General features: G+C 35.3%; 1 protein-coding gene across 3 annotated transcripts in view; it reads right to left on the minus strand.

Annotated features, from left to right (window-relative positions):
* Window positions 1-619: 619 nt before the first annotated feature.
* The window catches only part of CERT1 (ceramide transporter 1), a 102,472-nt gene continuing 75,479 nt past the window's right edge, over window positions 620-27,612 (minus strand). For 2 of the 3 annotated variants that reach the window (XM_027039895.2, XM_027039888.2), the window contains 10 exons: window positions 26,678-26,764; window positions 24,166-24,258; window positions 23,555-23,632; window positions 16,071-16,166; window positions 13,216-13,348; window positions 12,231-12,301; window positions 8,942-9,070; window positions 8,258-8,387; window positions 7,209-7,345; window positions 620-3,737 (listed from right to left, as the gene is read on the minus strand). In XM_027039895.2, coding sequence (XP_026895696.1) covers window positions 7,218-7,345; window positions 8,258-8,387; window positions 8,942-9,070; window positions 12,231-12,301; window positions 13,216-13,348; window positions 16,071-16,166; window positions 23,555-23,632; window positions 24,166-24,258; window positions 26,678-26,764 — 945 coding nt within the window. In that variant the 3' untranslated portion in view covers window positions 620-3,737; window positions 7,209-7,217. The remainder of the gene's footprint in view (window positions 3,738-7,208; window positions 7,346-8,257; window positions 8,388-8,941; window positions 9,071-12,230; window positions 12,302-13,215; window positions 13,349-16,070; window positions 16,167-23,554; window positions 23,633-24,165; window positions 24,259-26,677; window positions 26,765-27,612) is intronic. The other variant, XM_027039882.2, reaches the window with a different exon arrangement.

Here is a 27,612-nt window from a genome sequence, read left to right on the forward strand (position 1 = left end):
AAATATTCACGCGGCGCCTGGGTGCCTCAGTCATTTGAATGCCCAACTTCGGCTCAGGTCACGATCTCGCAGCTCATGAATTCCAGCTCCATGAAGAGCCTGGAGCTTGCTTCAGATTCTGTGTCAGCACCTCTCTCTAACCCTCTCTGTTCATGCTACGTCTCACTCTCTCTCAAAAATATAAGCATTAAAAAAATATATATATTCACATGCTATGTACTTGATCTATTCCATTCTGTTCTATTTTGTTGAAAAATATTTACGTGGCTTTCTTGATCCCTAACTGGGTTACAACCTCTAGTTTAAAAAATATTAAACTGGAGTTATTTCAAGCTCTTAACTATTCAGAATTATGCAGGCAAGGGCGCTTAGGTGGCTCAGTTGGTTAAGTGTCCGACTTCAGCTCGGGTCATGATCTTGCAGTTCGTGGGTTCAAGCCCCTCATCAGGCTCTGTGCTGACAGCTCAGAGTCTGGAACCTGCGTTGGATTCTGTGTGTGTCTCTCTCTCTCTCTGCCCCTCCCCTGCTCATACTCTGTCTCAAAAATAAATAAAAACATTAAAAAAAATTTAGAATTACGCAGGCAGTATCTAGGGGTTAAGGAAAACAAGCAAGCAAGTACATTTGTCCATAATATTTTAATACTTTTCCACTTTTAAATACTGGTTTTAATTTTGTGATTGTAACATGGAAGATCCAACTTTATTATTTTTTAAAAACATCATCAGGATCATAAAGCTATTATAGAATAGTTACACTCTACACACTCCCAAGGTACTTTAAAATGATTATGTTTTGAGTTTGTAGGTGAACAATGACAGTAATCCAAATACATTGTCTGTACAACTCGGACTAAATACTGGTGAAAGTGTTTAATTGAACAAACAATTGATAAGCTTAATTAACCAGCACAATTTCACAAGAGAACCAGCTCAGCCCAACTAAAATGTTCTCAATAGCAGTTGACACTGATGTTGTATAGGTGCACAAGTTAGCCTATGAAACTCAACAAACGGGAAACCCATTCTTCCTTTTCCTTATTTTGTGTTCTTACACCTCCCTCCCAGCCATCCCCTCCTCGGTCTACCTCGATCGCCTTTGTGGTGTTCCCAAACCAAGAGCTGCTGTGATCACCCTCCACCTCAAAATCAGGAGTCCTGAGTTCCAAGTGAAACACTGTGCTCTCCTGTCCTGTACAGTGGGCAGTCAGGGACAAAACCCATCATTACCAGTATTTTCCAAATTTCTATCACAGTACAAAAGAGGGAACTAGTTGAAAAGAGAGTAGTAAAAGGATCATTTTTTTTGTTTTTTGTTTTTGTTTGGGAGACAGAAGAAATTACTGTGTTTGGGAAAACATCATGTATATTCAGATACTGATTAAAGAATTAGCCACACAGAAATAATTCTAGAGGGTCTGAATATTGTTTAAAATGGCTAGTACCTCTCCAATTTTGAGCTCTTTAAAACTCTTTTCGCATTCCCCAACTCATTTCTAAATCTGACTGGATGGGATTAACTCTAGTGAAGTACCTGTACAGTTATCTAAAGGTAAAATGTATCTTCTTTTTTTTATACAAATATTTTTAGTGTAATCATTTCATTTACAGAATTGCAAAAGTGTATCTAACAGTTAGTGCAAATGCAACTAATGATAATTAGATTTAGACATTGCTTTGTTAAGTTTTCCATACCTTTGTAAAATGAAGCTACTCAATTTAGTTATGAAAGAGTTACTTGTCCATGTTCATGATAGTTACCAAAAATGGCAAACAGAGGAACATTTATAGTGGGCATAGAGAATTTTTTTTGAAGATTCCCATCAGCGGCTTAAGGTTAATAAACCTTCCCTCCCCAACCCTCCCATATTCCCATCCCAACCCCACAGCTGATTGTAAAATAAAATACACATTTGAGGTATAAACTTTTCTTTTTTAAACATCACAATATAAAATGTTAACTGGTGATGTAGTAAACTCATATGATAATTTGTCTTATTTGCCTTACTAGCATTACCACCATATAGGCACTTTTCCACATAGTCAAATTATGAACAGCATTTTTCTGTATAAGGCATATTCCATGCACATCATTAGAGAAAGGTAAATTAAAAAATAGAAAAGATTTATGGAACATGAAATCTGCGTGCATGTAATATAAGCATATGTTTTATATGTATTTTTCTCTCTGTACAGAATAATAAATACCACTATATCTGATGCAAGTAATTCACTTCCAGGATTGTGCATATTAAGTGATCAGACTAATCCCATCATTAAATTATCAGCTTGCATTTATCATTAAGACTCCATTACCATGTATGAAATATATACAGGACATGTTCCAAGTGACATGACTTTCTGCTTTACAAAATGGGTCTGATTTCTGTGTTTCTACAGAGATGAACAAGTCAGCATAGCATCTACAAAATGCCTCTGACATATGTAAGCACATTTGTGTATAAACACAATGAAGATTTTGAAGTGGGCAGTCATTTCTACTTCAAGGAGTACCATTCCTTGCCTCAACTCCATGCTTCAAGGTTTTTCACAGAGGCCTAAAACTAAAGAAGGTATTTTACATTTAAGCTCTTACAGCAAGTAAGGAAAGAATTTCAGTTTGAATCACATGGAATCCTTTACTGCTCTGCTGCAAATTCTGATCAAGAGGCAAACCGGAGCACTGCTCACATTTTATATGCATATCCTGCAACATATCTTTTAAACTGAGCCAAATTAGAAGAACTGACAAACATGCCTGTTACGAACACCAGAAATACTGAATCAAATGTCAAACCCCAACAGCCTGATTTACCTTAACAAGAAATACCATATATCCTCTTACAAATTTTGAGAAAATATGAGCTCATTTTATCCTTACCACTGTACCAAAAAGTAGTTTATACCCACAAGATTTCTGTTTCCGTTTGGAGGCAGACAGAACCAATTTAGGAATCACCAAATTGTGTTTGTAAACAAACTGAAAAAAATCTGTAGCACACATTACACAACTAAAAATACAATAGAAATATAAAGATACCTGGGGGAAAAAATAAAGCTTTTCACTCTTTCTCCATCAGAACCAAGGTTCTTCATAGGAGTAAGACTATAGAAAAGGTGAAATCACAGGTTATTTGACAGCCCTCAGTTATTAAGAGACACTTTACGTAACATGAATCATTATAGAAATCAGCAGCAATGAATTCTATGATTATACAAAGCAAAAAAGTCAAAAAATTCTGAACACAGATTTAACCATAGGCCTGAAAAAAGAACCCCATCCAGATATTTGGTGCACAGAAAGCACATGCCCCATGTGCATTCAACTTTTGTGCTTTTCTTTTGTGCACAAAACCTGATACAAATGAGGATCTTAGGCCGGACCATAGTAAATTAAAAATTCTGAAAAAGTTTCCAAAAATTAAAGCATCAATTCCTAGTTGTGATTCAAAGTTGATTTTTTTTTTCTCTTCTAGGAGCAAGCAAATAAAAATATAGCCATATACATGTAATTTTACATGTATTTATAGTTATATGCTGAGCGAGGAGATCTAGCAGGAGACAGCTAGTGTTAGATGTTCACCTTTGCTATTGCAATATTTCTTCATTTTTGTACACAAGGCCAGGGTGTTGGGCCACAGACAAGGCTATAGATCCTACGTTCCAGCTTAGAGCATTCAATTTTGTTTTTTATTTTTTTCCTCCAACATGGAATGTCACACAGCCTTGCTTCAGTCACTGCAGGAAAGAAAATAAGTAAACAATTAAGATGCATTATTACTGAGAGTGGCAAGATTACCAGAACAGATTCCTCCTACCCTGTGAATTCATGGAATACACAGATCTCTATTAAATATTTATGCTTTATAGATTTTCACCGTTAAAAATGTTAAAATTGTAAACCTTACATAGTTGAAACTGATCAGCAAGGAACAGAAGGAACGTTTTGAAAACTCAAAAAAGAATGGAAATATACCATAGATAAGCAAAGAGGGAATCAACCAGAATTCTCTGGGTTTACACCCCCAAAACCAGCATTTCCTTCTTCTTAGTCTTCAATAAAAATTATGCTATAAAATACCAGTTATCAAGAATTGACTATGAGTTTTAACTATCTTTGGACCTCATTAATTCTTTATGAAATTTCACTAAAGATCATAAACACTATTGGAAGTTATAATTTCTTCATCACTAAAATTAGGATAGCTTTCCTAAAATTTCAATGCTAGAATCCACTTCATACACACATCTGTCCAAACTTATTATGAAACAAATATTACTTTAGGTAAACAAAGATTTTCACTATGGTGTTAAGGTTTGAATTTGGTGCTTTGTCAGAAAGAAGCTCAACCTGGACTCAAGGCCAGAGCTAAGTTGTGGCCACTGAATCTTCCTAGTTCTGTCTTTGCATACATACACATACATCCACAAACAATGCTACCTCCTTCCTCTGAGATGGATTTCAACCCCCTCCCTGCTATGTACTGTGTGCACACACAGACACAGACTCACACAGACACATGCACACAGTCAATAAACAATGCCCTAAATCTAACAGTTCTGAGACAAAATGCTGTTAATAATGTTAGCATGTATTTTACAAATGCTTAAGAAAATTCTTCTTTTCAAACATAGGTGAGAGCAAGTTCTATACATAACTGCATTCTGATTTCTTTTCCTTAATAGATGGTTATATTTTCTGCCCTGCTCATTTTAGCAAGGCTGGGGGTAGAGATGAAGAGAGAAAGCAGATTATAGCTGCACACTTGGTCTTGATTAGAGCAAATAGCATTCTTTAGAAATCTTAAGGCTGTGGGGAGAGACAACCAGCTAAGTCAGGTGACATGGCCTGCTGCCATGACACAGCATCACGTTTCTGGTTAATTTGAGGTAACAGGGCAAAGATAAAATCAGCAAATTTGTGTCCAGATCTAGCCATAACAATCCTAAAGTACGAGATATTCCAAAAGCCAGTACACTTATGCAATGCACTTGCACTTGAAGACAGAATCTCTCAAAGGTCAACCTATATCCCAAAACACTAACCATTCAGGTAAGATTAGAATCTGTTTAACATTTTCAGGTAAGCTTTTTCTTAGGAAAGGCTAAATATCTGGGACATCAATGCAACAACTCTGGTGTTAGCATCTGACAATAAATTTAGCCTTTTTTTTTTTTTTTTAAGAGAGGCATACTATAAACAACATCAGAAACCAGAATTAGTTAAAAATATCATTATATAACACTATTGAACATACTAATTTAATCTAAAGACTCAAGAATACAATAATCTAAGTTACTCAAGAATATAAACTTCTCGGGGCGCCTGGGTGGCTCAGTCGGTTAAGCGTCCGACTTCGGCTCAGGTCATGATCTCGCGGTTTGTGAGTTCAAGCCCCGCGTCGGGCTCTGTGCTGACAGCTCAGAGCCTGGAGCCTGTTTCAGATTCTGTGTCTCCCTCTCTCTCTCTGACCCTCCCCCATTCATGCTCTGTCTCTCTCTGTCTCAAAAATAAATAAACGTTAAAAAAAAAAAAAAGAATATAAACTTCTCAGCCAATGATTTAATATCAAACATAGGTGAGAATAAGAGAACATTCATAAATACTGCAGTTTATGAATTATACTTTGGTAATATCTATTAAAAATTTAAATGTTAACACATACTGAGAGTTCACAGAAACAGAATTATACAAATTTCTCTCAAATGGACAAAGAAATGTTCAAACTATTCATAGTAAGAGAAAGACAATAAAAACTATAGAGAAAGTATTTCTTTCCTATCAAGGTGGGAATAATCCAAGTTTTATTTCATACACTGTGTGAGAGGGTAAAGGGAAATAGGCACTCCAATACATTATTGCTGGTGAGATGATAAATTAATACAACTTCTTTATGGGCAATATCTAAAATAAAAACGCACAACCCCCCACCCCTGGAAGTGCTGGCAGTGTCATATCTAGCAATTTATCCCACATATAAACTTATAAGTGGATATACTTGTAACACCGTTCCAGCAAAAATTGGAAACAACTTGAGTATGTAGCAAGGGAGGACTGTATATCCTTGCAATGGGATACTGTATAGCCACAAAAAAATAATGAGGAAGGTCCATACTGATATGCAAAGACCTTCAAAGTAAAGTAAGCGCAAAGGCAAGATGCAGAACAATGTATTTTCTTCAACAACAACACAAAGGTGTAAGTGTGGGAGACATACACTTGTATTTGCTTGCTCAGGCATAAAAAATTCTCTGGAGGGGCGCCTGGGTGGCTCAGTCGGTTAAGTGTCTGACTATGGCTCAGGTCATGATCTCGTGGCCCGTGAGTTCGAGCCCCGAGTCGGGCTCTGTGGTGACAGCTCAGAGCCTGGAGCCTGCTTCCGATTCTGTGTCTCCCTCTCTCTCTGCCCCTCCCCTGTTCATGCTCTGTCTCTCGCTGTCTCAAAAATAAATAAACGTGAAAAAAAATTAAAAAAAAATTCTCTGGAAAAGATATACAAATAGCACTTATACTCTTTCAGTTTGGGGGTGGGGGAAAGGCAAAACTGGGTGAGCAGGGGCAAGGGATAAATTTCACTGTTCATCTTTTCACACCTGACTTTTGAACCACGTTAACATATCATTTCTTGAAAAAGAATTAAAGATTCCAACACTTTATGGAAAGATGTTCAACACAGCATTATCTGACAGTCAAAATATGGAACCAACATTATGATGGGACTGGTTAATATATTCTGCAACATTCATGTAACAGTTATTAATGGAATGAGATAGTTTTATATATCTCATGTCTTTATATGCAGTACTAGTCAAGATATATTGTTAAATAGAAAAAGCAAGCTGCAAAACAAGAAGTATAGAATAAACAAGTATTATTAACAAATAATCAAGAATACACATCATTCACTACATACATACAAAAGTATGGAAGAATTAACAATGAACCTCAAGTACTTTCTGGGAAGGGAAGAATACAGGGAATTTGTACTTCTAGAATTTTATAGCTCTATAATGTTAAAATGTCTTTGCATAAGCAAACATTGCCTCATATAAGCAGAAGAAAACAAGTTTTAAAGGTTTTAAAAATTACAACTTTGGGAACATTGTAAAACACATTAAAATCACTTTCAACAATTAACTAAATTTTAATATCTGCAGAGTCATATTAATCAAAGTTTTAAAAAAAGGGTAATATATATCTTCCAGTACCTGTTAATACTAGAACAAAATAGGTTTTCCTGCAGTTTTTTCTTGGACATAAGAAGTAAAGCGTTTTAGAAACTTTGGATACTCTCGCTTTGCCACTGCCCTTAACACTGAGGCTGGTGCCCATCCTCCAGGGTTCACTGCAAGATAAAGGAAAATTAAAATAAAGCCCATTAAGATACAATTCTCCAAATGTATGGGAAGCACTCATTTACTTCCTTTGCTTTCAAAATTTTCTCGTGTTGAAACAGTTAACATCTCTTAAAGTCCTGACTGCTAATTCCTTAATGCTAACCACCAGACAAGGACACATAGCAAACAAGAGAGCATTTATTACCTATTTAATACGTTCTTGGCTCCCTAAATTAAATGCAAATATTAATATAGCAACATTTCAGGCTATGTAAGATAAATTTGTCAAACTCTACTATAATCAAACAATATCACTCGGACATAACTGTCTCTTCAAACACAGTAGCAGTTACAGCCCTGTACAAAGAAGATTTGAGGATTTGATGGGAGGGATTCCAGTGACTACTGCAAGTAGGAAATGGGTGTAGTTAAGAATCCAAAGCAGGCAATAATTCAGAATACAAAAAAGCCTGACAATAAGAAAAAGAACTATTAATTTTCTTTACCATTATTGCTTTTATTTCTAATCATACATATATTCTATTAGGCAAATATATAATAGATGGATTTTTAAACCAAGCATATGTGATAGTGATCTAGAGATGAAGTTTAAATTCTGATACAGTAGTTCTGGGATGAAATTCAGATGTGGATATTTTCAAAGTTTCCTGATAATTTTGGTACACATCACTCCAAATTAAAAATCATTAATCTAAAGGAGAAAAACTAAAAAGGCATGGAGATCATAATAAGAAATCTAGGGGTGTTGGCTGGTGCAGTCAGAAGAACGTGCGACTTTTGATCTTGGGGTCGTGAGTTCAAGCCCCACACTGGGTGTAGAAATTACTAAAAATAATAAACTTAAAAAAAAAAGAAAATCTACATTACCAAAGTATCAAAAGAAACCTCTAAACACATACCATTAGCTACATACGTAATCTTGCATAGAATGTTGTCCCTGCTGATCTCCTGGTTTCCCTCTGGTGGGCTTACCAAGGTTTGACAAATCATAGCAATATTTATTTTGGCACGGACGCATCGATTGTTTAGCTGCCAAAACAAAAAATAAAAACAAAACACCAGTGTAATAGATGCCTTGTATTTTATAATCCCTACTGTTCTAATAGCACATTAGGTTATCCAAAACCATAGCTCATCAAAATGTCCAACAAAATCTTATTAGCACCACTAAATAACACATGCCAAGCTGCATGACATCAGGAATGATTTTCCCTCCTCTTCAGTAGTAGATGGAACTCAACTGAGATAGAAACCACAGGGGTTTTGCCAGTAGCTGATCATGGCTTGAGAGGGAAGCTTGTAGAAAGTAGCTTCACTTATGTACCCATTCAGCTCTGTCTCCACGTTTTAACATCAGGGGGAAAGGAAAACAGCCCCTGCTGCATGTTCACAGCCATGACTACTGCCCTCAAGTAACACAAGGGCTATAGTGTTCCAAGGAGCCAATCCAATATAAAACAAAATCTAAGAAACGTTATCAAATCAAGTACCAGTGTGTGTCATATGTGTTTGTCACTTTTGTCCCACACTGTATATTTAGCTTTATACTATACAACTATACACATTTATACAAGTGCACTTACTGGAGCACTGTCGTGATCCACAGAAAAATTACACACTATCCAAGTTTCGGGGTCATTTTCAGTCAAGGCTGGTATCTTTCTAATGGCAGAGAGATATAATACATCTCGCTGAGAAGCAGGCCACACCCTCTGTGGAAGAAGTAAATATCTTTTGAAAAGCCGAATTACTTTTAAATTCATATGTAATACGGAACTAACAGAGACACAAATGTTAAACAAAAATAAATAAAACAAAAATAAATATCTTAGGTGAAGGTACAATCTGTCAAATTTTAAATGGAAAGCATCTGAAAATACCCAGCAAAGGATTAATTATGAACAGTGAATTAACTGCTTTGCAGAATATCATCAAAGTAATTTTTTTTAAATTGTGGATATATATAACAAAAATTTTTGCCATTTAAAGCATTTTTAAGTGTACAATTCAATGACATTACATTCACAATATTATGTAAACATCAGCACAATGTCCAAAATTTTTTATCACCCTGAACAGAAACTCTATACTCAGTAAGCAATTAATTCCTTCCCTAATCCTTGGTAATGTTCTGCTTTTGAGTATTAAACCTCTGTTTAAAGTGTTCAGAGACTTAAAAGCTAAGATTTTAGTAAGAAGACTGCTTCTTTGATATAAGCATATTTGAAGAATACCAAATCAGACTGAATCTTTCAACTTTACAGTATGCCAGGAAACATAAAACACGTTGGAATGATATGGAAATGAGGTCTCTGGAAACTGAGACTATGTACTTTTAAATAAGAGAAAATCTGTGCACTGACTTTCTTAAGCGTTGAGTTTCATTGGAAAGTAAAATGGTTATATTTTAAAGATGCTACATTTTATGAAATCGATGAAAGTAGTGTTGAGCAAAGCCAATAATAAAGGAAAATTGGGCCATGTTTGAACGAATGAATGCAAATCCACAAGGATGATAAGATAAAAATTTACAGAGTGAGGATGACTTAAATATCAGGAGATAAGTAGCCCTCTTTAAGAAACCAGATTATCGGGGCGCCTGGGTGGCTCAGTCGGTTGAGCGCCTGACTTCAGCTCAGGTCACGATCTCACGGTTCGTGAGTTCGAGCCCCGCGTCAGGCTCTGGGCTGATGGCTCAGAGCCTGGAGCCTGCTTCCGATTCTGTGTCTCCCTCTGTCTCTGCCCCTCCCCCATTCATGCTCTGTCTCTCTGTCTCAAAAATAAACATTAAAAAAAAATAAAATAAAAAAAATACTTTAAGAAACCAGATTATAAAAGAAGCCAAATGTAAAGGGCAAGATGTTGCAGAGCATTATTGAATTTTTTTGAAAAAAATTATGCTAGAACAATCTGTTTATTCAATTATAACTGTAATTTAAATTGTGTTAAATTTAAGAGGTATTATTTTAATAGTTTTTAGTTTTATTTTTCAAGTGACCTTAATATAACCTATATAAATTCTTCGCTCCATCTATGATTTACCAAGTGAAATACTTTCAGCAGACTGTTTTCAAGGATCAATTACCTTCAGATTACAAGATTCTTCTGATTCTAAATTACTGGTCATTTCTCTTCATTCCACATTATTGACAATTAATTGATTTTTTTAACATCTGCTAAGTTTTAGGTGTCACTTAGACTCCCCAAATCTGTTTATTAAAGAAGAATCTTCATTGTTACACTTCTTTTTTAATTGAAGCGAAGTTGACATATAATGTACTTATTATACATTTCTTGAGCAGGTGCCATGTAAAATCAAGCCTAGCTCACTCTCATTACATAGGAGATGCCTCATATGACAAAACTGAGTTTAAGAAATACATAACAAACCTAAAATATTTTCATATATTCAGCTCAAATTAAAAAGTCATTTAAAGTAAAGAAAAATAAAGTACCTGTTGAATTATTGTATTTCTTATATAACATACAATATCACATTTGATGGATCTTTCCAAAATTATAATTCCTTTATTTTCCTTTCTTTAAAATGAACGTGAGTCTCAGGTGTAAAACACACTGATCTGACAATTTTATATGGTATCCAGTGCTCACCACAATACGTGTAGTCACCATCTGTTACCATGACGCTATTACAATATTATTAGCTACATTCCCCATGCTTACTTTTTTTATAACTGGAAGTTTGTTCCTCTTAATTGCCTTCATTTATTTTGCCCATCCTCCCAACCCCTTTTATTATCCTTTATACAATATATTATTTGGCAATTTTCAGGGAACAGAGTAGAATCAGGTAAGGGAAATATTCTTTAATTTTTTTTAAAGTTTGAGAAAGAAAGAGAGGGAAGGAGAATAAGCAGGGGAGGGGCAGAAACAGAGAGGGGAGCAAGAGAGAAACCCAAGCAGGCTCCACACTGTTAGCACAGAACCTGATGTGGGGCTACATCTAATGTACTGTGCGATCATGACCTGAGCTGAAACCAAAGTCGGATGCTTAACTGACATGACAGAGCCACCTAGGAGCCCCTAATTCTTAAAATTTAAATACCTAGGATAGCAAAGGAAGAAATGAAATGAATGTGAAATGAAAGCAATATGAAAGTGAACCAATTTAGGACAATGTTTCTGTGTGCTCTGGTGTATGACCAACTTCTTAATAGTTATGCATGGCAATTTTCCTTTGCTTTTAGATGATCTACTTACATGACTTTCTTATCAATCTTAACATACATTAATAACTAATTTCCATTCCACTTAACATTGTTGCCAGAGGAAACTATGATTCACTGTTTTAAATGTTTACTTATTTATTTAGAGAGAAAGATTTATTTATTTAGAGAGAGTGTGTGTGTGCATCAGCAGGGGAGGGGCAGAGACAGAATCCCAAGCAGGTTCTGTGGTGCCAGTGTGAAGCCTGACATGGGGCTTGAACCCACAAACTGTGAGAACATGACCTGAGCCCAAATGAAGACTCAGAAGCTTATTAACCAACTGAGCCACCCAGGCACTCCTATGATTCTCTTTTGTAGGTGGTAACTATGACTTCTCTCCTATAAAGACTAGATGCTAGAAAAATATTTACTTGGGTTTCAGTATTTTCTTTTCTAAACTTTAAGTGCACATAACTAACTGGAGGTCTTTATCAAACACACTGTTCCTGGGTTATTTCTCAGGTTGTCTCGGGTTCTGCTTTAAAGGAGCTGATATCCTTTCAAATATGTGACATTCATGCATCATTAATAAAGTCTGTGGATCTTTTATGGCATTTAACTTCCTGCCAAATTTTACTCGAGAGAATTTCTATGTCTCAGTTTGAATTAGGGTGAAATCCTTTTGGGATGAAGAGATCTTTACCTTGTGCGTTTGATAAATGATGATTGCATTATCAGCTAATGTTTCCACCACATGAAAGTTTTCTATAGTTGCTGAAATGAAGAGAAAACATTAGTAGCCAAAAAGATACATTGCCTCTTTCTAGAATGTGATTAACTCATTTATACTGATGGACATTGTAGTAACATGAGCAGGATTCTGCCCTATGTAGGCTGTCTAAATGGAAGGTGGTTAAGACTTAATAGTAGGGCTACAGGGGCCATGACACCTGATCATAAGGAAATCTCATTTTCTTTGGCTCAATCTCTAGCTTCCACATCAAGAAAGCAATTCTACTCACATGTATTAATTACTCAGATGCAAATTCCTATCTAATACTATGACACTTTCCTATAATTCCTAATTTATTGAAGCTGAAGAAACTGTCCTAAGCTTAGTTGATTATATTTGTGAAAAAAGAATGTCGAACTGTCATAGATAAACATCTTATGATGTTCAAAACTATCTCTATTTATGAAATTTGGTGACTAAGAGGCACGCGCGCACACACGCATGCACACACACACACACACACACTCCAAGAATAACTCTCAACAGACCACAGCAGGATTTATCCAGGGTTTACAAGGGACACAAAACAATCTGGAAAAGCAGATGATAAAACAGAAACTTTTAATTTTAGTCCCAGTCTTTCCACTAACTAGGCTCTGTAGCTTCTGACAAGTCACTTAACCTATTTTTTTTTTTTTTTTTTTTACCTACCTATCATGCAGGATTATTGAAATACTGGATCAAATGCTATAATATAGCAAGAAGCATTCTGTACAGCAAAATGCTCCATTTAAATGCAACTTAAAAAAAAAAAGTAAATGCAAGCTATTGTCAGATTCTCCAGGTATTTTCTACAATGACTTTGTAAACTGTATATGAGATGCAAAAAACTAGGTTGGATTTGATATTAAATTTGAAATAATTATATTAAGATATATTAATAATGGCAGCTTACTTTCCCAATCATTGCGAACATCAACATTCCAGAAGTAATTGCAGACTTCGTGTCCAGTAACGCCTTTCACTGCATGGGTAGCTTTCAAAGGATCCAAAACAATCCCATTTTCTTCTACTTCCCTTCTATATACCTAAAAAGGATATATTTAAAAACCTGTTTAAAAAATAAGAATTAAACCCCTAAAGTACAAACCTGAAAGGTTTTTAAATTTAGCTGCTTTTTAGAATTTTATTTATGAAAATCTATATATGGAATATAAATATTCTGCTAAAAGAAAATCTTAAATTTCAAATTATTAACACAGACAACACATAAAAAACACTTAAAACTACAAATCTGAGGTAAACTTCAATTATGAAAAACATGCACACGCAATGAACACCTAATTACAGGAGTTGTTAAACTAAGCCTGGTTTAGAATATCACCTCCTTAAGGATACCAATGCACAGCAGTTTTGTTCAATGCCTCAGACCCAGCATCTAAAATAGTATCTGAAACACAGTAGGCTCTCAATTATTTGTTGAATCAATGACTGAAAGCTAAAATGACACGAAGATCTATGCTATCTTGCTTTAAATACTGAAGTTGTGTACCTAAACTGCTAAGTAAAATTAATTATTTCAAAGTTATAGGTTACTTCAGAAAGTTTTACAAGAAGTTAATTTCATCAACATGAAATGAATAATGTTATTATAAGAACTAGCTCTCAATTTATGGAGTGCTTTATGGGTCCAGATACTGTTAGGCATTTCACATACAGTTTCTTTTTTAAAATGTCCTTCACCAAACTACTTTTTCCTATATGCTCATTTATTCATGTTATTGGGACTGCTATTTTCCAGTCACCTGAACTGGAAAGTTTAGACTTTTAACTCCTCCCCTCACATTTCACATAGCTATTAAGCTCATTACTCATCGTGTAGGAGATTCTTGACTCTTCTACTATTCAACAGCTTGACTTTTCTACTATTGGTTACTTCTTTTAGCTGGCTTTCATCACTATGTACCTGACCCTCTCAAGTGGTATACTTGGTCTCTGGTTTCTTCCTTATGAGCTTAATCTTCCTAAAATGTTACTTTGTAGGGGCGCCTGGGTGGCTCAGTCGGTTGAGCGTCCGACTTCGGCTCAGGTCATGATCTCATGGTCCGTGAGTTCGAGCCCCGCATCGGGCTCTGTGCTGACGGCTCAGAGCCTGGAGCCTGTTTCAGATTCTGTGTCTCCCTCTCTCTCTGCCCCTCCCCTGTTCATGCTCTGTCTCTCTCTGTCTCAAAAATAAATAAATGTTAAAAAAAAAATTAAAAAAAAAATAAAATGTTACTTTGTATACAGTGGCTAACCTACTGCTACAGACAATAGACTACTCTCTCATCGGGCTATTTCACACTATCCACAATGCAGTCACTCTCTTTCTAATGTGGGCTGTAGGAACACTTATTCTCTATTCTTCATTCTGCATGGAGGGACTTCATCTAGACTATCAGGTTCTGGTTTCTCTGCACCCCTTCACTTTCTCCTCCCAAGGGGGGAAGGAATGTCCTAAGTGAATGTCGAGTACAGAATAAGGACTGGTAGGCTTGGCTCACCCCTTCCTCTACAGAGAATATGTATCCTGGTTTTCTTTTGGGGCTTACTCTTGGGGGAAGGCCTGTGATTATCTAGTTATGTCAGAAACATTATGCTTAAGTCTGGGGTAACAGATTATTTTTTTTAATGTTTATTTTTGAGAGAGACAGAGTGCAAATGCCAGGAGCAGAGAGAGACACACAGAATCCAAAGCAGGCTCCAGGCTCTGAGCTATCAGCATGGAGACCTACACGGGGTTCAAACCAACAAACCACAAGATCATGACCTGAGCCAAAGTCGGACACTCAACAGACTGAACCACCCAGGTACCCCTCAGCTATTAGATTTATAGCTAACATTTTGTTATCTCAATTGCTTGTCTCTTCTTTTTTTCTTCTTAATTAGTCCTCTATTCAGGAGGAAAAGAAATTCCAATATATTTAATATTGTATCTCTATTGCTAGAATAATTCTGGTCAATACAGTCTATTCAAAACTCCTGAATAAGAAGTTTGTCTTCAAGATTTTGCTTGTGTTGTATTTTTTGTCTAAAAGACCCTTGCCTCATCTTTGTCACAACTTTGCTTCCATTTCTAGACATAGTTCAAATGCTTCTCCTCAGTGTAAAACAATCTAGCTGCTTCAAATCAGAGAACTCTTTCTTTTCCAATTTTCTTCACTACTCATCTGTGCTCTTCTTCAATACATTATCAGAAAGAGACAAGTAACAGTCTCTTTAAAAGTCAATATCCTCCTTCCCCAACGAAAGTTTCAGGTTGGAAAAGTCTTATTAAACATCTCTTTATCTTTAGCATGGCCTTGGGCACGAGGTAATCCAAAATTCAATGCACCTGCTGTTTAGAATCCATCTCTAAATCTTGTTCTTGCTCTATTCTCTGTCTCTGGTGTTTAAGGATATGAACAAGATTAGCAGACCCATCTCCAAATACTGAAAGAAGATGCAGTGAGAGAAAGGACTAGAAGTATATACCAAAAAGGGGAACAAAGTGATCTGGGTACATCATTTAATATATTAAAAAATAAATTAAGAGAAATATCCAAATAGAGAGCCATCAGCTAGTTATGATTTGCTCATATCTAAAACCCCAAATTTATTTTCTCCATGGCCCAGGCAAAACAGAATGGGTTGCACATTTCTTTGATCATATGTAACAATCTGTTTAAAAGGAATTTTACAATGCTATCCTCTTTCACATCACTGGGCAGTAATGATACTATGACTGTAACACAGCTGTATTTAGCAATCTAACATTTTACTGGGAATTACCTTCATTTCTCCTTCTTCTACAACCAACTGCCAATTAGCATCTCCACCTACATCCTGTAATGAGTAAGTCATGTGGTTTTGCACCATCTCTTCAACCTTGGAAAGAAAAATAAAATCATAACAATCCCAATCCAATGAATAGCCATGTCATCATCTCTAAAAGAGAACGGTATTCAGTTTATTTCAGTTTAGAAATGATGTTTTTAGAAAGCTGAGCAACCAAATGAACAAAGGTTAGTAGATTTTATACAGCGTTGAAGAGTTTAGTCCACATTCCAGATATCATATCCAGGTTAATGACAGGAGGGAGAAATGCAGAGAAGGAAGACGTTTCACTCATATAACATATATTGGCCTAATGTGCAGCAAGTCAGCAAAAATAAGCATTTTCTGGGAAAAAAAAAGTTCCTTCCTTCACTAGAAAACGTTTTCTTACAGAAATAATTATTTAACACATAAAATCATGGGACACTAAGGGTAAAAGGGGCACAAAGAGACAATCTAGTCCAGTGCTTTTATGTTTAAGACTATACAGATAACAGTTTTTTATATGTATGGCAAGATTTCGCTACAAAATGATAAAAAAAAAAAAACTTCTATTACTTCACTGATAAACTTCACTTCACTTTTACTATGAATGAAAAATAACCAATCCCCTACTTACTTGACTCCAATTTCATTGTTTTGCATTCTTTTAGGGAAAATGCTAATAATCACATATGCAGACATTTACAAATAATCAATTTTTAGTGTCTTCTTTTAAATTACTGTCTTTTTCCTGAAATTTAAATAAAACCTCTGCTTTTAACTATCACCAGTTACTCCTCCACATCTTACATAAACTTTAAATAAAACTGAGTATTTCACACTCCCAGAATCCACAATCATTTATTGGTAAGATTTCATGTGAGTGCTATTTGCAAACTCTCCTAGTTTGAAACATGTTTTGAAACAGAAGTGAAGTGATAAAAAGATGGTTTCTGAAGGAGCTGCTTTATCCATCTACAGAGACGGTTTCTCGAAGCTCCATTTTCTAACCTTTTACTCATAATTTTGTTTTATATAATAAGTACATTAGAGAAGGCATGAAAAGTGTTGGAAATATGTGTATTATACTTCCACTTAATTTATTCCTAAGTTTAACTACTTATTTTACATGAAGTCTACTGTGCTCATTAGGGATACAGACAAGAACCAGGTTTATTTTTATTTATTTTTTTTTTAAATTTTTTTTTTCAACATTTATTTATTTTTGGGACAGAGAGAGACAGAGCATGAACGGGGGAGGGGCAGAGAGAGAGGGAGACACAGAATCGGAAACAGGCTCCAGGCTCTGAGCCATCAGCCCAGAGCCTGACGCGGGGCTCGAACTCACAGACCGCGAGATCGTGACCTGGCTGAAGTCGGACGCTCAACCGACTGCGCCACCCAGGCGCCCCTATTTTTTAAAATAAATATATTAATGATTTGGGGGCAAAAATTCCTAAAATTATTAACTCTGAAGGTATAATTTTTCTACACAGAAAGATGTTACCAATATGTTACAGTGACATATACTTTTACTACATAAAGTTTTCTCGATTTCAGAATGCATTTTTGCTACTAAAAGTAGGTATGACTTTTAAGTGTCATTGGTAATAATCATAAAAGTTTTTGATAAAGATTTTATACTCAGGTTCTACAATCTATTTTTGTACTAAATGAACACGAACATAACATTTATGTCTTAAAAAATTTTTTTTTAACATTCTATATCTTTACATATTATCTTCCAAACAATGTGAATGGCACTGGGCTACAGACTTGAAAGAAATGGAAAAAATGTAACTAATAGTATATTCTATAGTTTTAAAAAGGTTCCATTAGAAAACATAACTCCAGGGGCTGCATGGAAAAATTTATGTGCCTCCAAAAATGTGAAATCTGCTCTGAGACAGTAACGAGGACTAATGCAGGGTTCCAAATTATGAGGACATACAAAATTTAACTGAATTCCCAAAGAAGAAGGAACAAAGAAAGTTCCAATTAGTAGGCATAAACAAACAACCACCATAGCACTGGCTCGATTCATTTGTCTGTATTACATCGTGATTGGGAAAAATTCTTACCCTTTTTAGATCCAAAGATATTAAAAATCTTTAGATATGAAATATGTACTTTGTAGATGGGACACTAAGAGTTGAGAACACCTATATTTATTATGAGATTAAAGGCAGAAAAAAATTTCTTCCCAGAAATAAGACCTACTTCAAATAGACTACTTAGGAAAGAAGAATGAAAGGATTTTACTCTGTTAAAAAAGAGTTCTACTTAAAAAAAAATTTAGTACCATGTAAGCTTTTGTTGGAAAGTACACAGGTAACTGTGTTTTTGTTTGGGCGATAATTCTGACAAATTACTTCAAATGTTGGAATAATGTTTTTGTGTTTTGGTCCCCCCAAAACTAGATTCCACAAATATAAATTGACAGCTGGTAACATAAGTTAAAACAATGTACAGTAAGCACATTTAACATTGTCTTTCTAGATAGATGAAAAAATGGTATTCCTATCCTAGTTACCACTGCATCTATGGAAAAGTGTTCAGTCTTTTGTTCTTATACACTTACTAGACTTAAGAGGGCAATAAATAAACAAGATGAATTTAGTGCTGTGCTTCTTTCTAGGAGATGAAAGAAATTGAAGTACCCAATTATTGTAGTAACCATCTCTGCAAAGCTTTTCTCATGGAATCTTTATCCATATGGCATCTTCCTTGAGGTAACAACACTGAGATTAAGAAGAGAGGTGATACAGGTAAAATCTCACTATAAAGAATTTCATGTTCACTGTAATGAAATATGAAGTAGTAAATGTTACTACTGGGGCAGTGACTCAGGCATTTGTGTCCACACTGACAGTTCCAATCTAACCTAATGATCTGTTTACTGTTTTCAGTTATGACTGCACATCCAAAGTGATTGGAAAACATTAAGTTGGGAGGACAAGGATAAATACAAGCAAAATTTACCATTTTATTAGGCTCAAAATTCGATATACTAGGAAATAATATTAAAAAAAATTTTTTTTAATGTTTAGTTATTTTTGAGACAGAGAGAGACAGAGCATGAATGGGGGAGGGTCAGAGAGAGAGAGGGAGACACAGAATCTGAAAGAGGCTCCGGGCTCTGAGCTGTCAGCACAGAGCCCGATGCGGGGCTCGAACTCACAGACCGCGAGATTGTGACCTGAGCCGAAGTTGGCTGCTTAACTGACTGAGCCACCCAGGTGCCCCTACTATGAAATAATATTACTAGTAACATCTGCCATCACTTTAAAAGACTGGATCAAAATCATTGAAGCAGGTTTCATCTGCTCTAATAGCATTCACTAGTTTTAATTAGTATAATTTCAGGAATCATGCCCTTGATTTTTTTTTGGACCTAGAGTCGAAAATGATGAGATGACATACAAAATATCTTCATAGCAAATGAACTATGAAAAATGGAGATGAAACACATTTTAAATAAGAGATGATGGCACTCCAATTCCAGCCTTTTATTTCACTTCCCATTTGAGACACTCTGTATGCTATTTGAGGAAACTAAATGGATTTTTCTAACATTATCAGTACAGAAATTTTAAAAGAAAACTGCCTTTTGATGACAAAACAAAAAGTGCTCTTTGATGTAATGATCAAAACTCTAATGAACAAGACTCTAGAAGGGCTCAAAGACTGCTCCAATCTCTTTCTCTTACCCATGTGGAAGGAATATAACTATGCTTATTGTTACAATCATAGAGGGATTTGTTGGATAGAATGATTTATTAATAACAAATTAACAGTGCACTATTAACGCAAAGGAAAAATGGACAAGGACATAAATTGTCAGTTCAATGAAGAAACGCAAAAGGCCAAGAAACAAAACTTTTAGTCTATCAGACTGGGAAAAAGTAACTGAATTATAATATTCAGTGTCAACATAACAAAAGAAAATTGACCTGGGAGTGTCACTGGTTCCACTTGTTTTAATGAACAGTTTGGCAATAAAAATTAAAAAAAACAACAACAAAAACTTAGACACGTGTATGGCTTTTGTCCTAACAATTCTACTTCTAGGAATGTATCCTAAGGAAATAACTGGTAAGTGTACAAAGATACACACACACACACACACACACACACACACACACAAGGAGGGTGTGTTTAACAGGATGCTCCTGTAACACTATTTACAATACAGCCAAACTGAAAACAGGCTCAATGTTCAATATTAGATGAGTAGGTAAATCCAGTACGCACATCTGTACAACAGAAAAGGAGATAAAGATCCATATTTACCAGTGAGAAGATGGGCTTAATTATATGTTTAAAAAAAAAAAAAACACTGGTCACAAAATAGTATGTACTGAATTACTTACTTTGGTAGGAAGACAATTATTAAAGTCTGTGTACTTAATCAATATGTGACTGATTTTCTATATACATGGAAAAAGGATATGCATGAGAATATTAACAGTGATCTAATATTTTAATTTTATTTACTCTATTTTCTAGTTCTGCTAAAATTAACATGTATTATTATACAATAAACAGGGAGGGGGTTAAATAATTAATTACCACAATAATAAAGTGTCGCTGTGGACATAAAGGGGGGAAAGAGCTTTATACAGAACCGTGGTTGCAATAATGTCCACTAATGATTAACCTGATGTATTGCCCACCTTTTGATATATTTTTTTCCGAATAGAGAAAGATTTTTTTAATTTTTGCTTTTTAATTTTTGAGGTGACATCAATAGTTGCTGTGATATGCAAATAAATGTGATCCAAAAGATCAACTTATAAATTCAAGTTCTTTCTACTTTCTGTACAGTGTAAGAGCTACTTCTTTCTCCAAATCTGCCAATTAGATAGACTCGTGTGTTGCTACTAATTTCCTAGGAGATTCACATATTTTATTTGAAGTTATTTTCAGGACATCTCTCAGTTCTATGTTTAATTATTCTACTCAATCAGGAGCATGAATATAACTTCATCAAGAACAAAGTAGTCATAAGCCTAGATTTGTACACACACGGCAAAGCCAAATTAATAGTTAAGGGCCAGAGCCCAAATCTGCTAATGACAACAGATACTTTAGCAAGGACCATAAATACTTGAAGACCTCAAAGTCATTATTCTTCAATTTTGCCTCTTTTGGCATATAGAACGGTGGTGCGATAAGGGGGACCTGGGTGTCTCAGTCAGTTAAGCGTCCAGCTCTTGATTTCTGCTCAGGTCCTGATCTCACTCACAGTCCTCAGATCAAGCCCCACATTGGGCTCTGTGCTGGGCGTGGGGCCTGGTTAAGATTCTTTCTCTCCTTTTCTCTCTGCCCCTACCCTGTTTGTGCATGGGCGCATGTGCTTGCTTGCTTGCTTGCTTTCTAAATACATAAATAAGTAAAATGGTACAATAATCAAAAGCTAAAAAAAGATTATAAATAATCACAAGCATCACCTATTACAAAAATTCCACCAGAAGATCTTTCTCAACTTATATACATGAGTTACACAAAATATAAAGAAGTATGCTACAATGTGGCAAAGTCTTGTAAAAACACGGGCAACTGCGTCTCAGTAATATATTCATCTGTACGTGAAGAATTTCAGCGGTTTTATAGCTCTACAGCTTGGGTCGGAGGTCTGCATTCTGAGGCCTTAATTCTTAGGCACCTATCAGTAGCTTAACACTCATTTATCGCTCTCATTATGTTTTCATTCATAGCTTGTGTATTCCTATATTTTAAGGAAAAATGGTGACTGGTACTGATGAGCTTTAGTCTCTTACTCTATTACTTTAATGCAAGGTGGAGCTTAGCAGAATAAACCAAAGCCTCCCAGTATTATCTAGTTTTGCCACGGATTTATTGCAAATATGATATGCCTTTAAAAAGCTTGCACAAATGGATGAACATGATTAAGAAATATTAGAATAAGTTTGGTTCTAGGTGATTTCTGAAGCAGAACTGATACATCTCTCTCTCAAACATGTTCAAGGAGAAAAAGGCTGCAAAAGTCAAAGAATACATTTTGAGTCTTAATTTTCCTCTTTCCTGCAGAGTTAAAAACAAATGTCAATTTTATTCATATGTATAAACTAAGAAATCTGTTTTAAATTAGGACTTTTAAAAAACTTTTACTGGAAGGCAATTGACCCTGGAACATCACAGGTTTGAATTGCGCAGGCCCACTTGAATGCAAATTTGTTTCAGTAAATAAAGTGCAGGACTGCAAATGTATTTTCTCTTCCCTACAATTTTCTTAATAACAAATACAGTATATATGTAACATAAAAGTATATTTTAATCAGCGATTTATGTTCTCCTTAAGGCTTCTGATTAACAGTAGGCTGTGAGTAGTTAAGTTTTTGGGGAGTCAAAAGTTATATGTGGATTTTTGACCGAGGGGGGTCAGTGCCCCAATCTCAACGTTGTTCAAGGGTCAACTGTACTCTGATAGCAAAAAAAAATAATGTGGAAAATTTTGACTAGTTCAAAGAAATTGTTATTATTATAGTAACAATAGCTAACAAACAGCTATATAATAACTAATAAAAGCTCACGCTTATTTAGCATTTGCTACAGGCCGGGCTCTAGCCAGATCACAGTCCTAGCTAGATCACAGAAGTGAAGCACAGAAGAGTTAGAAAAATTGTCCAAGATCATGCAACTAACCAGTATTTACACTTGGTCATTCTGACTGGAAAGCGCAGTTTCTTAACATAAGATAACATAATGCAATCCAATAAAACACAATCACCATAAAGATACATAGCTCAATGGCAAAGATACAAGGATTAAAAAAACTTTAAAAACAAATGCTGATACTAAAAAATATTCCTCTGATAATACTTGGACATTATTATGAGGGTAGAGACAGCAAGCATGTAGTTTCCAGTCTTAAATTCCTAAATCCTTAATGATGTATATGAAAAGGAACATTAATTTATAATATCCAAGGGTAATTTGCATAACAAAAATACAATCTGTTCAATGGAGCTTAGTATAATAATAGTAATGAGACAAATATTATTTAAAAAGACATTTCCCTGTTGAAATATGAGATACTTGAGATTAAAAGGGAGACTATTAAAACCTACTTTTATGCGATAACATACTCTGTAAACCATGTTCATCAAAGTTGTTGAATCCTATCTAAAGAAACTACATGGTATTTAAAAACCAGGTATCTCCTACTTGTTACAATTCAATTTGAAATCTTTCAGGAGTGCCTCCTCCATGGCAAAATTCCAAGCTATTCACAGTACAGGATACAAAGGGCACATGCAAGCCTGATAGAGGAACTATTTAGTAGATAAGGAAGGCCTTTTAAATGCTTATTGTTACCATTTAAAATTCAAAACCAAACAAGTGGCCTAACAGAAAGATATCTAGGAACTGGGAAAGCAGGCTGAAATATAACACGGAAAGACTCAAGTCCGCTCTATACATTCATACAGTACCTGGGAGCTGAATCTGTGAACATCGTCAGAGGCACTGACGAGATCAATGGAAGACATGGAGGAAGAGCGACTATAGGGCTACCAGAGACAGACAAAGAAAAAACCAAGTAATCAGAACAAAGGCACAACAGAGCATTCAGTACCAACTTCCAAACACAAGATAAAGAAAGAGAGAACAAAGCACCATATGAAACAGGCTCAGCAGCAAGTGCTGACTTCATGCACCTATTATGGTTTATGCTCCAAAATCTTTCTAAAAAGAATGCAGTGCTTCCAGTAATACAACATAATACCACTTAACCCCAAAGAAAAAAAGTGACTTAATATAACTAGTTATGCTTCTGGTTAACTATCAGATTAGCCACTCCTATCCACCCCCATCCCCCCCTTTCCCCTTAAAGAAAAAAGAAAGAACATTATATTCAGAAGATGATTTCTAACCATTTTGGAGGAAAAACATACAAAAATGTATGTTTGGAAGAAAACATACAATACCCAAAAGTCTCATTACCTAAATTCAAGAAGAGAGAAACCTTATACAACAAGATAGTTCCATCCACAATGAAGAACAATACAATATATAATTTCAGTGAGCTGTGACATTAGCTTACCTTTTGGACAAACCTATGAGTCCCCACAGAAGAAAAGGCATCTCCAGATGGCATGGATGTAGGCCAATGTAATCTGACCTTTTCACTCTGTGACTAAGAAAACATGTAATGTTAGGTGGGAAGGTTTTAAAGTGTACTTTGTAGCTTGAGAATGGATAATATAACCTGGAACTATCAACATTTAATTACTGAACACTTTAGTACTTATAAATACTTGAAAAACAAAAATACTCGAAAGATACAAGCCTTGCCAAATCCCGACACTTACTTCATGTATTCTAAATCAGTCTCTTCTTTCAGACGCCATAGGTACCACCTTTGACCAGGGATGGGTTCTTTGATTCTGCCCCTGGTCAGACTCTCCAATACCAGCATGGCATTATTTACCATGAATCTTAATTAACACTGCTGTTAAAGTAATTTTCTTATATTCAAACTCTGGCCAAATTATTCCAATCATTCTACTTCATCAGGGATGTGCAGAGCTATATCATCTGAACTAGTGTCATCGTTTGCTTCAGTTTTGTTCCAAATACCAGGTCATGGATATCTTATCTCCTTTCCATTAAGGTATCACACCTGTTAAGCTGTCACTTAACCTGCTTCCTCCTCCTGAGCTTGCCTAGTTTCTTCTCACTTAGTCAATATTTACTAAATATAATGTACCAGAGCCTGTGCTGTGTTGTGTGTGTACTCATCTTCTAACTATGCAGAAGACAAGCAGTAATTTCTATTCAGCTCTATCTGAACAGAACTAAGATCTCATTTCTTATTCACCACTTTATTAAAAATATCTTTCCTTATATTGGCAAATAACATAGAACAATGTAAACTCAAAAATGTCACTGAAGAATACCTAAGTAGTGGCTGTGCGGTGGAGAGCCCTGTGCAATATCTAATGATCTGAATCTTTGGAACTTCACTTCATGAATTACTGAAGTTTACTACTCTAGAGCATTACCATACTATAATTATCTTCTCGATATCAACATGTCTATTAGGCAAGGAAAATCATGGACTGTTTAATGACCTATTTTGTAGCGTATCTACCACAGTGTCAACAACAGACTGAAGTTAAATAGTCCCATGAATATTTTTCTTTTAAAATTTACAAAAGTGTTCATCGATCCTTTTAAACTCCAACTCAACCACTGCATTAGTATCCAGTAGAGTAGCATTTTGGAGCCAGAAGAGAGAATTTGAATCATCTTGTGTAACTCTTTGTTTTACATATTAGAAGACGAAGGCCCAGAGAATTTAAGTGATAAGTTTACAGCTACATAGTTAGTCATTTACAAAACTCAGACTGAAGTTGTCTCGACCTACTCTCCCAGAATAGCACACGACTCTCCCCAAAATAGCACAACTTAGTTTAAAACAAAATCAAAATAAAAAAACACCATGGTGAAGTAAAGCCAAACACAATGATACTCCTTCAGGTTACACTTTAGGCATACAAATATGGAGCTCATTTAGGACCTGAAAGTTTCCACTCTTATTGAATGCTGCATAATCTCTTTTGAATGAGTGATATACTTTATAAATTAATGTAACAACACCTTTTTATCAGTGATTTAGAAAAGAAATAATGAAAAATAAACATGAAAAGAAAATGTCACTCTTGGAGGTGATTTACCCTCAGGGAGACAAACCAGTAAATGGGCATAACGGTCATGACTACCCTAGCAATGACAAAGAATGACAAGCCAACTTATCTACGCAAGTTAATTTGTAGTACAACTGATACATTTACGAATTTATTTGCAAGATGCTTAAAGCCCTGTGAAGAGTGACTAAAATTCACCCTAAGTACCATCTAGTGGTAATACATGGTAACTTCACTACTGCACAACTAAAAGAAGGCAAAGGATCGTACTAATCCTGAGACTAGAGTTAAAGGATTTAAGAAATGTTTTTCTTCACTTTCCAAAAAGAGCTGGGTATGTCTGTTGCGAATTTGATAACGATGAAATACTGAGCAAAGTCAAAAGTGAGGAAGCAACTGAAGGTGAAAGTTGTTAAAGCTTTAAAGGAGTTAATAATAAAAATGGAATGGTAGTAATTTAGAAGAAAAAAAATACATTCTTGGTCTTCTTCCTTGTGAATTCATATGGTCAGTACTTTGTGGTAAAGAGAAATTCACAGAGACTGTTATATTCAGATTAAATATATACTTGTTCTAAATAGAAAGATAATAAAAGTTGGATACTTCAAGGAGAACAGGTGGAATATTTCCATTTAATTTCATGTAAATTATTCATGCTTCCTGTAAACAATCAGTGGTCTCCTTTCCATTGCTTAGAAATGAATCAATGAAGGAAGTGACTTGTAAAGATTCTTCTACATCTGTGACTCAGTGAAGACAGTTCATTTTCTGGGTTATTAGGTTCACAATTTTCAAATTTTATTTATATGAAATAACACACATCAAGAATGCCTAGTGTTAGAATTTGTGTGTGTGTGTGTGTGTGTGTGTGTGTGTGTGTGTTAGAATTTTTAAAAACAGATATACCTGTTCTTCTATTTTATCTTGTCTGTCAAGAGCAGCTTCAACAGCATCAAAGAACTCTTCTTCATTAATCAGACTGTTTGGACCTTCCTATTCAAACACACGAGAGGAAAAAAAAAAACAGTTGATTAAAGAAAATATAAAACCTTCATAATCCTAGCATTAACTCTACAGGAAAGTTGAAATGTGACTTGACAAATATTTATAAACCAGCTAATATATAAAGTAATATCAAAAGACAAGTAACATATGTTCTGTGCAAAATCATGAGTGTCACAATTAATTCATATACTCAATATTCATATACCCACTGTATACTGACCAACACTGTGTTAGGGTGATAGTTTAAAACAGGGCTGTTGTTGAACTATGCCCTGGAGTTAAATTTAGTTCACTGCCTACTTGTGCATGGCCTCTGAGCTGAGAATTTCATTTTTAAGTGGCCGGAGAAGAAAAAATAGCAACATTTCATGATGTGAGAATTATAATATGGAATTAAAATAATGTTTTGTTGGAATATAATCATGCTCATTCATTTAGGAATTGTCTATGCCTCCTTTCATGCTACAGTGGCAGAGGTGAGTACTTGTGAATGAGTACCTGATAAGAGAAAACATATAAAATCACAGAAAAGTAAGTACAAAGTTACATAAGATCTATTGATAGCTGATAACAAGCACAGACAGGAGTTTTCTGAGGGGCATCTTCCTAAGCAAAGACTATTATTTCATGAAGAAAGAAAAACTGAACTGATGCTTGAAAGCCTGGTTAGATGGCAAAGCAGTGGTTCTCAATCAGCTAGGAAACTGCCTTGGGAACTTGTTAAATTTAAAATTCTTAGTCCCCGTACGCAGAAATTACTTTTCAGTGGATCTTGGGTGAAGCCAGGAATATGTATGTTTAATAAGTTCTCCAACCGATTCTCATGCAACTGGAAC

Source organism: Acinonyx jubatus, chromosome A1, assembly GCF_027475565.1.
Source record: "Acinonyx jubatus isolate Ajub_Pintada_27869175 chromosome A1, VMU_Ajub_asm_v1.0, whole genome shotgun sequence".
NCBI lineage: Eukaryota > Metazoa > Chordata > Mammalia > Carnivora > Felidae > Acinonyx > Acinonyx jubatus.